The following is a 17045-nucleotide window of genomic DNA, read 5'->3' as shown; positions in this document are numbered from 1 at the left end:
TCCTTTTAACCATCATGATATTTGCTCTTTATCCTCTGCTAAACTCTTTATTTTAATGATTTCCCTTATTCATGTAGATTCGTTCATGTTAACATTTATCGCATATCATCTTCTCTCGTTAGGAACAGCAGCCTGGTCATCTGAAACGTCCATTTGGATAACTAACTGAAGCTAGAGAGCAGCTTTCTCACAAAGACGGAAACGTCAGCTCCAGCCAGGAGTCCCAGAGAGGACTGAAGCAGTCCCTACCAGCAATACAGCAGCAGGCAAGCAGTATACCTTATAGACGATGAGGTCATGCTCCCCGTCCCTCAGCGTGGTCCCATCGTATCTCATCAGCTTTACAAAGGCCAGTGCGAATATTTTCTCAGATTTATCCTTGGCTGCAAGAGAAATCAATCATTATCTTCAACGGCCGTCATGGCGATATCACATAAAAGCTACAAGGGCTACCTTTACGAAAACATGACAAAATTGCATTGAATTAAAGGAAATGGACAGAAATGGAAAAATGGGAGTGTTCCCCAGGAGGAAGACTCCTCCTAACGGGACCACTTGTGAGCAAATTAACCTGTAAATTCCAAGTAATTCCAATCAGAATCTCACGGAAGAGTTTCCTCATGGAACGTGAAAAAAGATTCCCACAGTCAAGAGCACCAGGTGGGTGCGGAAGGAGAGCACAGGGTGGGGGCAGTCCGCAACCCTAGAAAACAGCAGTGACGGGGACATGACCACAAAGACCACAGTGCGGCTTGACAACAGGGACACACAGAGCAACGGGAGGGACAGGGTCTGGAAACACAAGGTGAAGGGCAATCCAGTAGGGACGGACCACTGCCTGAGAAAACTGGCTATTCATATGAAAAAACAGAATCGATTCCTACCTCATGGCAACCACTAGAATAAATTCAGGTGGAGTGAACACACGAATGGGAAATTTTGTTCTCTAGCAAGAAAGCTCCTCCCCCAGATACCTGGATGTGAGGCTCATTCCCTCCCTTCATTCAAGTTTCGGCTGACGGATCACCTGCACCGAGGTGACCAGACCATCTAAGACAGTAAACTGTAACCTGGTCACACTCTCTCCCCTCCCCTGATGCGTTTTTCCTCATAAGTGTTTGGACTGAACTGTGTCCCCCCCAAGTCTGGTGCTGACTGTAACCCTCCCATGTGACTACAGTGGAGATGCAGCCTATAAGGAAGGGGCTTGAGGTTAGGGAGGTCATAAGGGGGGACCGCTAATCCCACAGAACTAGTGCCCTTCGACAAAAAGAGAAAGACAGCAGAGCTCTCCTTCTCTGTGCGTTCACAGCCTGGACAAGCATCCCCACCAGACACCAGGATCCGGCATCCGGCTCTCAGACTCCAGCCGCCAGAACTGTGAGAAGACACATTTCCATTGTTCAAGCCCCCCCCAGTTTATTCTGTTACGGCCGCCCGGGCAAACCGAGAGGCCAGTCCTGATCCCCACCAGGTCACCCGCCCAAGCAAGCGTGCGCATGTGTGCATGTGAACCGCTGCTGATCGTTCATTTCACTGCACACGCGTCATTGCTATTGTGACAACAGTGCCTGCCATCTGTTAAGGACTCAGTAAATGTTTATTCTAGCTGGGGAGATGCCAACAAACCGGTTCTCTCGCTTGGTGACCGTGACGAGTGAGAGNTGATCCCCACCAAGTCACCCGCCCGAGGAAGCGTGCGCATGTGTGCGTGTGAACCGCTGCTGATCGTTCGTTTCACTGCACACGCGTCACTGCTATTGTGACAACAGTGCCTGCCATCTGTTAAGGACTCAGTAAATGTTTATTCTAGCTGGGGAGATGCCAACAAACCGGTTCTCTCGCTTGGTGACCGTGACGAGTGAGAGGGGAATGGTGGGACAGGGATGAACGGCTGGATGGTTGGACAAGGTCTCTGAGAAGATGGACAACGTGTGAGCCAGTGCGTAAACCTTCCCAGAATGGACATGGCCAAAGGCAGAGTCCCTGAGTGGGCCCAGGCTTGGCCTACTGGGTCAGAGAGCCAGGGGGCTGGTGAGCCATGGGTGGTGAGCAGGGGAGGGGCCAGCACAGGAAGGAGATGAGGAGTGTCCCCTGAAGTAGATTGTGTGTGAATTTCACAAGATGTAACTGAGGACAGCATGGAAACACTGAGTTTCAGAGCTACAATCTTTAAATGATATATCCTGTGTTCTCTTTTTGAGATGAAAAGAGAGGAGTGCCTGGGTGGCTCAGTCAGTTGCGCCTCTGCCTTCAGATCAGGTTATGATTCCAGGGTCCTGGGATCGAGCCCCGTGTCAGGCTCCGCTCTCAGCACAGCGTCTGCTTCTCAATCTCTCTCTGCCCCTCCCCAACTCTCTCTCTTTCTCAAATAATAAAATCTTAACAAAAAAAAAAAAAAGAGAGAGAAAGAGAAAGAGAGATGAAAAGACAGAGGTCAACAGAGGAAGGAGCACATTCACCCACCCTGAGTCAGGGGCTCAAAATAATTATCCCAAGTCACCACCACTGCACAAGATAACGAGCCTCGTTAATCTCCGCAGTCCTGGTGTCCATCAGTACCTGGCACACAGTAGGTGCTCAGTAAACACTAACTAATTAGATAAATGACGGAATGATTGACCAACCAAAATAAAGACAGGGATGAAAACAAAAAAATAGGTACCCTAGGAATCAAAATTCGAAGAAATTTCGAGAAGAAAATTAAGATCTCCTATAATCAGCGCAATGAAGAAGAGTCAATAACATTTGTAAAAGGGCATCAGAAAACGTAAACTACCCTAATGTTCAGGTGAGAAAGCACAGATCCTTCTAAATTTGAGCTGATGTGAAAAGAGTACACACCTGGCTCCACGAAAGCAGCCGTGGCTCAAAAGGACACGTGAGCATCCCTGTCAGCACATGGCTCCCCCGACCCTACCATTAAGTAGCACAAAATGACATCGCGCACTTTTTATTAACGTCCTAGACCCTTACCTCAAGGCCATGGGCTGCACTTATTAGGTGCCCATTAGCAGCATTACAGGATGCCAAGGGCACAGGAGGCAGGGCTGCCCCACCCAGCCAGGCCCCCTATGAGCCTGGGAAACTCAGCCCCTGGCNGTAAACTACCCTAATGTTCAGGTGAGAAAGCACAGATCCTTCTAAATTTGAGCTGATGTGAAAAGAGTACACACCTGGCTCCACGAAAGCAGCCGTGGCTCAAAAGGACACGTGAGCATCCCTGTCAGCACATGGCTCCCCCGACCCTACCATTAAGTAGCACAAAATGACATCGCGCACTTTTTATTAACGTCCTAGACCCTTACCTCAAGGCCATGGGCTGCACTTATTAGGTGCCCATTAGCGGCATTACAGGATGCCAAGGGCACAGGAGGCAGGGCTGCCCCACCCAGCCAGGCCCCCTATGAGCCTGGGAAACTCAGCCCCTGGCCAGCTGGACCCGGAGCCACACAGCTGCTGGAGTTGGGTTGAAACAGGAGCGGATGCATCTGGAATTCCTAATGAGTTGCTGGAATGTCTGTCACATCAGCACCAAACTTCCCATCCCCAGGGATGGATCCCAGCCTGAGAAATCCCATCGTTTGTTCCCTGTGCTCACCTCCCTTTAGGGGAAAAGCAGCTCACTGCAGGGGGCAGGAGGGATNTTACCTCAAGGCCATGGGCTGCACTTATTAGGTGCCCATTAGCGGCATTACAGGATGCCAAGGGCACAGGAGGCAGGGCTGCCCCACCCAGCCAGGCCCCCTATGAGCCTGGGAAACTCAGCCCCTGGCCAGCTGGACCCGGAGCCACACAGCTGCTGGAGTTGGGTTGAAACAGGAGCGGATGCATCTGGAATTCCTAACGAGTTGCTGGAATGAATGTCTGTCACATCAGCACCAAACTTCCCATCCCCAGGGATGGATCCCAGCCTGAGAAATCCCATCGTTTGTTCCCTGTGCTCACCTCCCTTTAGGGGAAAAGCAGCTCACTGCAGGGGGCAGGAGGGATGGGCAATGCGGCCTCACTTCCTCCTGACCCTGTGTGTCTGCGCTCAGGGAGGCTTAGAAGGCCCCAGTGGTTGCTGTCGCTCCCGCAGCGGACGGTTCGGGACTGCGTCAGCCTCACATTCTTGATGCTCAACACGGTTCCAACACCGCACAAGCCATGGCCTGGGAGCCTCATTAATTACGCAAATGTGTGGTGGCGTGTCGGGTGACAGCATCTTGTCTATAACGAGTACTTAAAACTGACTAGAGAAACAAGGATTTTGAAAATTAAAATGCTACAGAAGATATCCCTCTGCCCTAATGTAATTTATTAACCAGAGAGAACAAGCTCGTTGTAAAGGGCGAGCGTGCCTTTAAGACAAGTCTTCTGTGGATTCTAGAACTCCGTCCTTGCCTCCCAGTGCTCCCACCTTCTTCCCTGAGGCCCAGTCCCACCCCCCGGCCATTCCACTCAGGCAGGCTGCCCAGCCCACTGCTCCCTGCATGCTTCGGCTGAGGAAAGACCTGCGGGAGTGTCCCCCATCCACGCACCCCACTCCATTCACCCCACACCTCTGCCTACTGCTCTACGATCCTCCTGGCTGACCTCACAGCTCAACTCAAACTGAAGTTTGGAAAGAGGAGAACCTTCTCTGTGAGGTGTAGAAAGCAGGTGCTAAACTAAGGTGAGAAGATGGAAGTGGCCTCACCACGCCCCCAAGGTGTGGCACACACACCAGGTTTGACCCAAGCCCTCCCACTGACTGCCTGGGTGACGTTGGGGGACAGAGGTGGGGTCTGTGAGCCTCAGGTTTGACCCAAGCCCACACACCAGGTTTGACCCAAGCCCTCCCACTGACTGCCTGGGTGACGTTGGGGGACAGAGGTGGGGTCTGTGAGCCTCAGGTTCCTCGACCAGAATGTGCAGAGCGAGGACCACAGTGACAGCACAGGGGTTGTTGTGAGTGACGACGGATCCAAATGGCACAGTCAAAATGCTCGTACCAGGAGCACAGTAAGAGCACACGAATGTTAGCGANAGATGGAAGTGGCCTCACCACGCCCCCAAGGTGTGGCACACACACCAGGTTTGACCCAAGCCCTCCCACTGACTGCCTGGGTGACGTTGGGGGACACACACCAGGTTTGACCCAAGCCCTCCCACTGACTGCCTGGGTGACGTTGGGGGACAGAGGTGGGGTCTGNGGATGGAAGTGGCCTCACCACGCCCCCAAGGTGTGTGGGTGGGACACTCCGGCACACACACCAGGTTTGACCCAAGCCCTCCCACTGACTGCCTGGGTGACGTTGGGGGACAGAGGTGGGGTCTGTGAGCCTCAGGTTCCTCGACCAGAATGTGCAGAGCGAGGACCACAGTGACAGCACAGGGGTTGTTGTGAGTGACGACGGATCCAAATGGCACAGTCAAAATGCTCGTACCAGGAGCACAGTAAGAGCACACGAATGTTAGCGAACATTCATGAGTCGTTGTTCAGACCCCAAGTTCTGGCCGTCGAGGAGCGTCACGCAAACCCAGCAGACCCCGGCCCGCCTCCTGGGGGGCTGGCTCTGGCTGACAGGCAANACACACACCAGGTTTGACCCAAGCCCTCCCACTGACTGCCACACACACACCAGGTTTGACCCAAGCCCTCCCACTGATTGCCTGGGTGACGTTGGGGGACAGAGGTGGGGTCTGTGAGCCTCAGGTTCCTCGACCAGAATGTGCAGAGCGAGGACCACAGTGACAGCACAGGGGTTGTTGTGAGTGACGACGGATCCAAATGGCACAGTCAAAATGCACACACACCAGGTTTGACCCAAGCCCTCCCACTGACTGCCTGGGTGACGTTGGGGGACAGAGGTGGGGTCTGTGAGCCTCAGGTTCCTCGACCAGAATGTGCAGAGCGAGGACCACAGTGACAGCACAGGGGTTGTTGTGAGTGACGACGGATCCAAATGGCACAGTCAAAATGCACACACACCAGGTTTGACCCAAGCCCTCCCACTGACTGCCTGGGTGACGTTGGGGGACAGAGGTGGGGTCTGTGAGCCTCAGGTTCCTCGACCAGAATGTGCAGAGCGAGGACCACAGTGACAGCACAGGGGTTGTTGTGAGTGACGACGGATCCAAATGGCACAGTCAAAATGCACACACACCAGGTTTGACCCAAGCCCTCCCACTGACTGCCTGGGTGACGTTGGGGGACAGAGGTGGGGTCTGTGAGCCTCAGGTTCCTCGACCAGAATGTGCAGAGCGAGGACCACAGTGACAGCACAGGGGTTGTTGTGAGTGACGACGGATCCAAATGGCACAGTCAAAATGCACACACACCAGGTTTGACCCAAGCCCTCCCACTGACTGCCTGGGTGACGTTGGGGGACAGAGGTGGGGTCTGTGAGCCTCAGGTTCCTCGACCAGAATGTGCAGAGCGAGGACCACAGTGACAGCACAGGGGTTGTTGTGAGTGACGACGGATCCAAATGGCACAGTCAAAATGCACACACACCAGGTTTGACCCAAGCCCTCCCACTGACTGCCTGGGTGACGTTGGGGGACAGAGGTGGGGTCTGTGAGCCTCAGGTTCCTCGACCAGAATGTGCAGAGCGAGGACCACAGTGACAGCACAGGGGTTGTTGTGAGTGACGACGGATCCAAATGGCACAGTCAAAATGCNCAAAAGAGAGATCTAGCTGCCTGTCATGCTGTCTTAGTGTCTAGCACAGGGCTACGTCCTAAGCGGACAATAATGAACATGACAAGACAAACTCTCGTCATCGATAAAGAACTTTTTTGGAAGGACAGGGATCTGAACCCCAGCTTCCCTCCCAGATTCTCGGCGTCAGTCAGCGCTACACCAACATCTCCTACCAGAGAAGCTCAGCCTGAAGCCAGACACGGGGGCTGCCCACGAACACGAAACAGGTCTCGAGGTTTGCCAATCCAACGCAAAGAGCATTAAGAGCCAATTTCTGAAAGCTACTTGTATCTCAGTGACTTTTCAGATGGATGGAACAGTGTTACAAGTCACACGGAAGAGAGGAAACAGGAAGACAAGGAAATAGCAGCAGGAAAATTTCGAGAAGAAAATTAAGATCTCCTATAATCAGTGCAATGAAGAAGAGTCAATAACATTTTCCAGGAAGAGGTCAACATGGAAATGAGCTAAAGGATTAAGACCACATCGTGTTAGGATCACCTAGTTCTAGAACAATCCAGAACAAGTGAAAAGTGCAGCCTACAGAGCTTTCCTCCAGTTTTTCCTTGCAAACAACATGAGCTAAAATCAAGGGATTACTCACAGTCCTGTGACGACCTGTGGCGGAAGGTAAACCGAAGGTGACTGCGGTTGACATCCTCAATGGGAATGGCCACCTGTGCAATTGAAAAAGAAGGTTCAGCACCTGTACCATATCTTCTCACATACTGTGCAACTGTACACGTTTCCTCCCTCCAGGGATAAAATTACTGTATGCCTCACCCCTATAGGACTTTCCCAAAGGCAAAATGCTTTTGGAAAATTTAAACAATATTGCAAGGGACGCCAAACCGGTTCTGCAAGACAGCAGAAGTGTTCATAAACGTTCACATCCTCACTGTTAACTGTCTATTTTTACAAATTGCCATTTTCCTAGTAGCCCTTATTGGAGGTGTCCACGGTCCCTCAACAGCTGCAGGGGCCTGTCCTCGGGCAGCGGGAAGAAAGTTTTCCTGTTGTGACATGGAGTTGAAGAAGAAAGACCCCATGCATGCTGCCTTTAAGCAAAGACTGCCCCAAATTCACCTATCTACCATCTGCCATCTAAGGCCAACCCCAGGCTGGGTTTTCCCGTATTCAAGCCCTCGGCACGGGGGCTGGGGTGTGCCACAGTGGGCTGCCGTGCTGATGTCAGCGAGCCGCGTCAGGAGAGCAGAGTATCACACCAGGGACGGGGACCTGTCTGNTCGTACCAGGAGCACAGTAAGAGCACACGAATGTTAGCGAACATTCATGAGTCGTTGTTCAGACCCCAAGTTCTGGCCGTCGAGGAGCGTCACGCAAACCCAGCAGACCCCGGCCCGCCTCCTGGGGGGCTGGCTCTGGCTGACAGGCAAGTCTGCAGTGGTCGGGCACTGCTTCCCACGCTGCCCAGCCCTCGCGACCCTGCTTCTCCCACTCTCCCTGAACCCCAAGCCCTCGTTAGCTGGGGCCCTGCACTGCTGACACACCGGGACGGGACGGGAGGTGGAATGATGCTGCAGATGCCCCTGCCCCCCCACACACCGGCTCACGGCGGACCCCGTGCTGTCTAGATCCCTTGGTTCAACCGCCTCAGCGGCCTCACCCCACCCCTGTGCGCCTGGGGGCTGATATGCGTGCTCTCCACACACCAGCCCTGCGGACCACATGAACACGCCTCCCCAGCGCTTCTGAACACAGCTCCTCGCTGGCCCCACCATGGGGTCTACGTTCCCCCAGCTTCTAGCCTTTGCATGTGTACTCGTTCTCCTGCACCCCATACCTCTGCGGGTCCCACACCTTGGAAAGGGCCCAGGTCAGGCATGCCCCCTTACAGAAACAGTACAAAGGACAGACACATGACCACACAGNGTCAGGCATGCCCCTCATTCTCCTGCACCCCGTACCTCTGCGGGTCCCACACCTTGGAAAGGGCCCAGGTCAGGCATGCCCCCTTACAGAAACAGTACGAAGGACAGACACATGACCACACAGTGGTGGCGTCTAAGGAGCCCCTACTCCATGCCAGGCATCGTGCCACAGGCTCAGCAGCCTCCATCCTGCTTGGTCAACACCCCCAGGCATTCTTATCCTCCATTCTTATCCTCTATGAGGCCACAGAGAGCCAGGGCAGAGGACCCCCACCCAAGTGGCTGCCACAGGGCTGTCCATGACAAACACGGCCCCCCAGACCACCCTTTCCCTCAAAGCATCAGCACACACAGCGCACCCAATCTTACTGTGCTTTATTTTCCCAAATCTTAGCTCACTGCACTATAGGTACAGACCACAAAAGAGAGATCTAGCTGCCTGTCATGCTGTCTTAGTGTCTAGCACAGGGCTACGTCCTAAGCGGACAATAATGAACATGACAAGACAAACTCTCGTCATCGATAAAGAACTTTTTTGGAAGGACAGGGATCTGAACCCCAGCTTCCCTCCCAGATTCTCGGCGTCAGTCAGCGCTACACCAACATCTCCTACCAGAGAAGCTCAGCCTGAAGCCAGACACGGGGGCTGCCCACGAACACGAAACAGGTCTCGAGGTTTGCCAATCCAACGCAAAGAGCATTAAGAGCCAATTTCTGAAAGCTACTTGTATCTCAGTGACTTTTCAGATGGATGGAACAGTGTTACAAGTCACACGGAAGAGAGGAAACAGGAAGACAAGGAAATAGCAGCAGGAAAATTTCGAGAAGAAAATTAAGATCTCCTATAATCAGTGCAATGAAGAAGAGTCAATAACATTTTCCAGGAAGAGGTCAACATGGAAATGAGCTAAAGGATTAAGACCACATCGTGTTAGGATCACCTAGTTCTAGAACAATCCAGAACAAGTGAAAAGTGCAGCCTACAGAGCTTTCCTCCAGTTTTTCCTTGCAAACAACATGAGCTAAAATCAAGGGATTACTCACAGTCCTGTGACGACCTGTGGCGGAAGGTAAACCGAAGGTGACTGCGGTTGACATCCTCAATGGGAATGGCCACCTGTGCAATTGAAAAAGAAGGTTCAGCACCTGTACCATATCTTCTCACATACTGTGCAACTGTACACGTTTCCTCCCTCCAGGGATAAAATTACTGTATGCCTCACCCCTATAGGACTTTCCCAAAGGCAAAATGCTTTTGGAAAATTTAAACAATATTGCAAGGGACGCCAAACCGGTTCTGCAAGACAGCAGAAGTGTTCATAAACGTTCACATCCTCACTGTTAACTGTCTATTTTTACAAATTGCCATTTTCCTAGTAGCCCTTATTGGAGGTGTCCACGGTCCCTCAACAGCTGCAGGGGCCTGTCCTCGGGCAGCGGGAAGAAAGTTTTCCTGTTGTGACATGGAGTTGAAGAAGAAAGACCCCATGCATGCTGCCTTTAAGCAAAGACTGCCCCAAATTCACCTATCTACCATCTGCCATCTAAGGCCAACCCCAGGCTGGGTTTTCCCGTATTCAAGCCCTCGGCACGGGGGCTGGGGTGTGCCACAGTGGGCTGCCGTGCTGATGTCAGCGAGCCGCGTCAGGAGAGCAGAGTATCACACCAGGGACGGGGACCTGTCTCCCCAGCGACGTCCTCCCTACATTGTCACCTCTATTTTTTCCCATTTGGGGTAAAGACAGCATGCCACACATATAAGAGACCCAGGAAGAGAAAGATAATAGCTATCTTTAAAGGACTCTGTCATTTGTCTCCATGAAAGTCCTATTTTTATGTCCAAAAGGAGATGAGAGTAAATGTATTCCAAGAAATGCCGGCATGGTTCCTTAGCAACCTTGAACGACTTTGTTGGGAGAGCTCTTCTGNTGCTTTATTTTCCCAAATCTTAGCTCACTGCACTATAGGTACAGACCACAAAAGAGAGATCTAGCTGCCTGTCATGCTGTCTTAGTGTCTAGCACAGGGCTACGTCCTAAGCGGACAATAATGAACATGACAAGACAAACTCTCGTCATCGATAAAGAACTTTTTTGGAAGGACAGGGATCTGAACCCCAGCTTCCCTCCCAGATTCTCGGCGTCAGTCAGCGCTACACCAACATCTCCTACCAGAGAAGCTCAGCCTGAAGCCAGACACGGGGGCTGCCCACGAACACGAAACAGGTCTCGAGGTTTGCCAATCCAACGCAAAGAGCATTAAGAGCCAATTTCTGAAAGCTACTTGTATCTCAGTGACTTTTCAGATGGATGGAACAGTGTTACAAGTCACACGGAAGAGAGGAAACAGGAAGACAAGGAAATAGCAGCAGGAAAATTTCGAGAAGAAAATTAAGATCTCCTATAATCAGTGCAATGAAGAAGAGTCAATAACATTTTCCAGGAAGAGGTCAACATGGAAATGAGCTAAAGGATTAAGACCACATCGTGTTAGGATCACCTAGTTCTAGAACAATCCAGAACAAGTGAAAAGTGCAGCCTACAGAGCTTTCCTCCAGTTTTTCCTTGCAAACAACATGAGCTAAAATCAAGGGATTACTCACAGTCCTGTGACGACCTGTGGCGGAAGGTAAACCGAAGGTGACTGCGGTTGACATCCTCAATGGGAATGGCCACCTGTGCAATTGAAAAAGAAGGTTCAGCACCTGTACCATATCTTCTCACATACTGTGCAACTGTACACGTTTCCTCCCTCCAGGGATAAAATTACTGTATGCCTCACCCCTATAGGACTTTCCCAAAGGCAAAATGCTTTTGGAAAATTTAAACAATATTGCAAGGGACGCCAAACCGGTTCTGCAAGACAGCAGAAGTGTTCATAAACGTTCACATCCTCACTGTTAACTGTCTATTTTTACAAATTGCCATTTTCCTAGTAGCCCTTATTGGAGGTGTCCACGGTCCCTCAACAGCTGCAGGGGCCTGTCCTCGGGCAGCGGGAAGAAAGTTTTCCTGTTGTGACATGGAGTTGAAGAAGAAAGACCCCATGCATGCTGCCTTTAAGCAAAGACTGCCCCAAATTCACCTATCTACCATCTGCCATCTAAGGCCAACCCCAGGCTGGGTTTTCCCGTATTCAAGCCCTCGGCACGGGGGCTGGGGTGTGCCACAGTNAGCCCTCGGCACGGGGGCTGGGGTGTGCCACAGTGGGCTGCCGTGCTGATGTCAGCGAGCCGCGTCAGGAGAGCAGAGTATCACACCAGGGACGGGGACCTGTCTCCCCAGCGACGTCCTCCCTACATTGTCACCTCTATTTTTTCCCATTTGGGGTAAAGACAGCATGCCACACATATAAGAGACCCAGGAAGAGAAAGATAATAGCTATCTTTAAAGGACTCTGTCATTTGTCTCCATGAAAGTCCTATTTTTATGTCCAAAAGGAGATGAGAGTAAATGTATTCCAAGAAATGCCGGCATGGTTCCTTAGCAACCTTGAACGACTTTGTTGGGAGAGCTCTTCTGCCTGCTCAGGGTGCCCGCTGGCCAGCAGCCCCAGCTTGGGTGGGAGCTGGGACTTCCTTGGGATACAAATGAGCATTTCATAATCAACCCTGTAGGATAAAATGACCATGTAAATGATACCTTAACGGTCTCAAACCAACGTGGCTGTTTTACTTGGTAGTAAATCACAGACTTGTACTCTGAAATCGCTTCATCACCAGCACCCGGGAAAATCACATGCTTTAAAAGAAGGCATAAAGAGTTCACATCAGACCTCATAGAGCTTGACACTGCATCCATCTCCCCACCTCCCGCCCCCATTAGATGAGCTAAGCAGAGCACTACAGGAATGCCAATAAACCCCAACACAAATGGAATATGCTCCCAGCAATGGAAGAACAGATCCATCTGGAGCAGCGAGGCCAGCACACAATCTTGCTCGCAGACATTTCAGCATCTTGATGGTTATCAGTATAGGGATGCTACTGTCCTCCATCCTTTGTACCCTCACCCCTAATAGCCTTAACGTTAAGATCCATAGGAAGTCACCTGATTCACTCAGTAGGTCCAGAATGAAGAGCTATAGGCTAAGAAGGAGGTGACAACACTCCTTCCCGCTCCACCAGCCGTAAACACTGACCACTCGGCTCCAGTGGAAGTGATGCCGGTAAAGCCCAAGTGGCAAGGGCAGCACCGCCCGGCAGTCACAATGGACATGGGCCACCCCAGGGAAAGGATGCCACCCCCACCTCCGAGCACAGCTGAGCCTCAGGTGCACACACGGGGCATTGCTCTCAGACATGTGGGCCCAGGGGAGCCCAGCCCCCCACCCCACAGTCCAGAGTGCTGGCTGGCAGAGGCACCTGCTCTGGCGGGCCTCCAGTCTTCAGAGGAGGCCACCGTCCCCTAGCACTGCCCAGCACACCAAGTCCTGCAGGCCACCGTGATAACCACCACCACCCAGGAGAGCATGACGTCAGAGGCCCAGATTCAAACCCCACTTCCCCCCCGGTGACTAGCTCTCTGACCCTGTATGAGACTTCCCAGGGCCTCAGTTTCCCCATCTCTCAGACGATGATAATAATCGTCTCTGAACTTCTAGTGTGACCACTAGACCTCTGAGACTTGGCTCTATGCTGGCAAGTGAGGCCCCATGATAGGGCCGGGAAACAGAGGGGTCAGGACCACAGGGCTCTCCCGAGGCCCGCGGCGGCCAGGGCCCCGTGCACGTCAGTCCTTTACCTAGAGAAAGGAGGAAAGAGTAACCTCTCATCCCCAGAAATGGGATCAGGGAGCGTCCACTACATCTTGTCCTATTCTGCAGCAGCCAAGAAAACACTTAGAAAATAAAGTTTCAGTGCCGCAGATTAAGCTTTGTAACAATGAATACCTCCAGTCGTTTTCCGTCTTCGTCGTAAACAGACACTGTAACCTCCACATTCTTTGCTGTGGTTTTGCTTCCTTTATCAAAATCTCCTTGAACTAATGTTACGTAGATATCATTTCGAACATCACCTGGGGGAAAAATTAATACCTTTAAAACCAAACCATTATTCATAATGTAATGGGGAATTCTGCAACACTGTCGAAATTGCTACCAATCCTAGCAGAGGATTATAAATACTGTATAGATGATTACAAAATATTTCCTACAAAACGGTCTCAGCATTTAAAGGCATAACAAAAGCAGTTTTCAGCATCATCATCGTAAGATCACAAGAAGGAAGAAAAACTTCAAGGCCCTTAATTATCTGCATGGTCCTTCACCTCGGTGGGCAGCTCATGCCCACGGGGACTCGAATGCTGCCGATGGGTTTGCAGTGACCATCCCCTCTCCTGTGTCCCTAGCCCATTGTGACTCCCATCACTATCACACAGTGGACCACTGGCTGTGTTCTCGGCATCTGGGTAGCCAAAGAATATCACACCATCAATGGCACACCTCGGATGACGACTGGCAGTACTGGCTTCCTCGACATTTTTCTAAGGACTTGAACAAAAAGCTGATCGACAATTAGAACCATAAGCCAAGGTTCTGAGTTGATGTCTGGGATCAGGGACTAGGAGTGGGTAGAGAGAGAAGCTTTCTGCATGGACCTTCTCTCCTCCTCGTGGGCAGCAGCTGCCAGGATCAGAACAGACTTGTTCTGTTCTGTTCAGAGCAGAACAAAACAGACATGTGCATTTTAAAGTGAGATGGGCCATAAATTGTGCGAAAACAAAAACAAAACCCATACACAACAAATAAACTCAAGGCACTTCTTCCTACTGAGAGCCCAGGAGGCCCTGGTAATGGTCCAACTGGGAAAACTTAGCTAACTTCATTAGCAGCATGATTTAGAGGAAGCATCACTACCCAGTGACTGCTCCTCCGCTGTCTGTCTGGTCACCTCCCACGCTGACCCACCTGCTCTCCCACAGGCGATGTGAGGAACGGGTCCATCAAGAGCAGCGAATGGCCCACTAAGGGCCAAGTACAAGTCCTCTTTCTTTCTTTCTCTCTTCCTTTCTTTCTGCTCTATTCTGGCTTTTAATGTATCCAACTATTAAATTAAGCTTTCATTTAAAAGTCATTATTATAATAATCCCAGTGGGTTGCTCCCACAGCCACAGTCGCTGCTGGGAGAGGAAGAGCGGCTGCAGTCAGTAATATCGACCGTGCAAGAAGCTAAGAGGGATGGAGCCCAGGGCCAGAGGCAGGAGGTAAAGCTGCCAGGTCAACACGTGCCACCAATCCCTGTGCGACCGCAGACAAGTCACCTAACCTCCCACGCCACCCACCACTGAACAACCTCACTGATAAGGCAGGATAGTCTGTGCGATCCCTCAGTCTGCACATTCTATCAAAGCACAAAAGCCGTAATCAAAAAGGGCTGCAAGAGCTTCATAAAGGCCTCATCAGCCAGACAGCCATCACACGCTGGGGGCAGGGAAGTGGTGAACCCCACAGTCTCACCTTCCTACTGGTCTAGTCATCCATACTCGGGGACATCCCAGAAGGGAGACCCTATTTTCAGCAGATGAATCCCTCAGAGGCACACTCACAAGAGTGCCCTCGGTGGAGGCCTGCAGGGCTCCAGGGCTCTCAATCTGGGGAGGAAGAAACTAGAAGCAGACGTGGGTAGACTCGAAGAGAACGCTCCCTCTGCCTTATGCAAGCCTCCAGCCACCTTCCCAGATCAGAAGAAAACTCTGTTCCCCACCAGAATTCTTCAGAAAACCTGCAGGATTTCCAGTGGCTCACAGAAAGGCAGAAGAGCCGGCGACACAGGGGAAGAGGAGGCTCTCCCACTGTAAAGGGAGATGCACATCTCTGTAAAAAGCATGTCCGTAAGATGGGACAAGATGGGACAATGCACAGGTCCTACCAAGCTAAAGGCCAGGGGTCGGAGTGAAAACACCCCAGGCTGTGGCTGTCTCTCTCTCTCTCCCTCTCTCTCTCCCCTGAGGGTACAATGCGGCACCCAGGACCTGTCCAGTGATTCCACGGCCATAGAGAACATGGTGACTCACTGCAGCTAGAATCCCACACTACAGGAACCCTGACTCCCAACTCGGCACACAGGACCAACTGGAACAACAGTCAGCTATATGGCTTCCCCAGAAATCTATTAGATTATTTCAGAGGTCCAGATTTACTTTTTAAGATAATCAATTATAAAGGGAAATATAACCAGTACTAGCTAGAAGTTTTCTGGGTCGCCCTCTGAACAGGAAGCCATCCTAGACCACCCAAAATGAATGCCCAATGTCATCCTAATCTATAAATTTCATCTCGAGTCCACATGCAAGCAATACGTCCACTAAGAGCTCCAAATTAATTTGCTGCACACAGACTTGACTCCCACCCATGGAAGGTATCCCTCGGTTTCACAGCGTGCCGGATGTCACGCTTTCTTCCTGTATGGGTGAGCCACTATGATCCAACCTAACCGATCTGAGATGTCTTTCACATCGATTCACCAGTCAGATATACAATGACACACAACAGCCCTGAAAGACTGAGGTAGCAGAAAAAACGTGTCCCCACCTGCCCTAAAATAAACAAAGCAGTAACTCTGACAGCATGCACAATGAGTGGATACCTCTCCCTGCGAGTGTACAGCAAGGCCCTGTAAAGGGACACAATGGGGAATCTCTGAATGTGGGGTGGTTTGGCCCCACTTCTCCTTCTCATTAGCTGTGTAACTTGAGGCTGTGGCTTAATTTCGATCGCAATTAGTTCAACACCAATGTGTAGGCTTCCAAGATCCTTAGACAGATCAAGCCAAATTATTAATGTAAGCATTATGTGCAAACCAAAAAGTATCCCACAGATATAAAGGATAAATATTAACAGGCTTGCCCAAGATCTCGTGAGGATCAAATCAGATTATTAATATGAACGTTACTGGGAAACTGAAAAGTATTATGTAAATATGAGATTAATCTTAATATGGAATTCCATTATTGGTTTAATAAGCTTAAAATCCATTACCGGGCGTGAGCGATAGTGAGAAATATGAACTGAGCAGGTACCAGGTGTAAACATTCACGTGCTGCCCCTCCTTCCTTGTTTTGATCAGATGTCTACGCAAACATGCGTCGGGTGTCCACGTCTCCCACATGCAGCCCTTGCCATTGGGAGGAGCTGATGTCTAGATGGCTAATGTGCACATTCCACCACCCAGCCCATCACTGTCCTGGGTCTGCGGGGCGTGGGCCTGAGCAGGCCAGTCTGGGAGATGCTCAGGCTCCTTGCTGGGCAGCACTGGGTCAAAATCATACCATCTTGTTCAGGACACAGGTCTGGGAAGGAATGGGAACCATCAAGGCCCTTACACAGAGGACAAAGTCAATATGCACAGGAGACCAGCCAGCAGAGCTTGTAGGCAGAAGCAGAGCCAGTGCCCAGGCTGAATCTGTGGCTCAGGTGCAGAGCTGATGAACAGCCTCAGGGTTCGGCCACTTGAGCTGGCCTTGTGTTTTCTGTGAGTTTATCCC

The 17045-nt window shown here is 51.2% G+C and overlaps 1 protein-coding gene across 1 annotated transcript in view; it reads right to left on the bottom strand.

Annotated features, from left to right (window-relative positions):
• The window catches only part of DOCK1 (dedicator of cytokinesis 1), a 468169-nt gene that overhangs the window by 391684 nt on the left and 59440 nt on the right, over window positions 1-17045 (bottom strand). The window contains exons 14-17 of the mRNA XM_034663641.1: window positions 13453-13577; window positions 12204-12302; window positions 11165-11237; window positions 280-383 (exon numbers count right to left, since the gene is read on the bottom strand). Coding sequence (XP_034519532.1) covers window positions 280-383; window positions 11165-11237; window positions 12204-12302; window positions 13453-13577 — 401 coding nt within the window. The remainder of the gene's footprint in view (window positions 1-279; window positions 384-11164; window positions 11238-12203; window positions 12303-13452; window positions 13578-17045) is intronic.

This window comes from Ailuropoda melanoleuca, chromosome 6, assembly GCF_002007445.2.
Source record: "Ailuropoda melanoleuca isolate Jingjing chromosome 6, ASM200744v2, whole genome shotgun sequence".
Classification (NCBI taxonomy): domain Eukaryota; kingdom Metazoa; phylum Chordata; class Mammalia; order Carnivora; family Ursidae; genus Ailuropoda; species Ailuropoda melanoleuca.
This window is presented reverse-complemented; position numbering and strand designations above follow the sequence as displayed.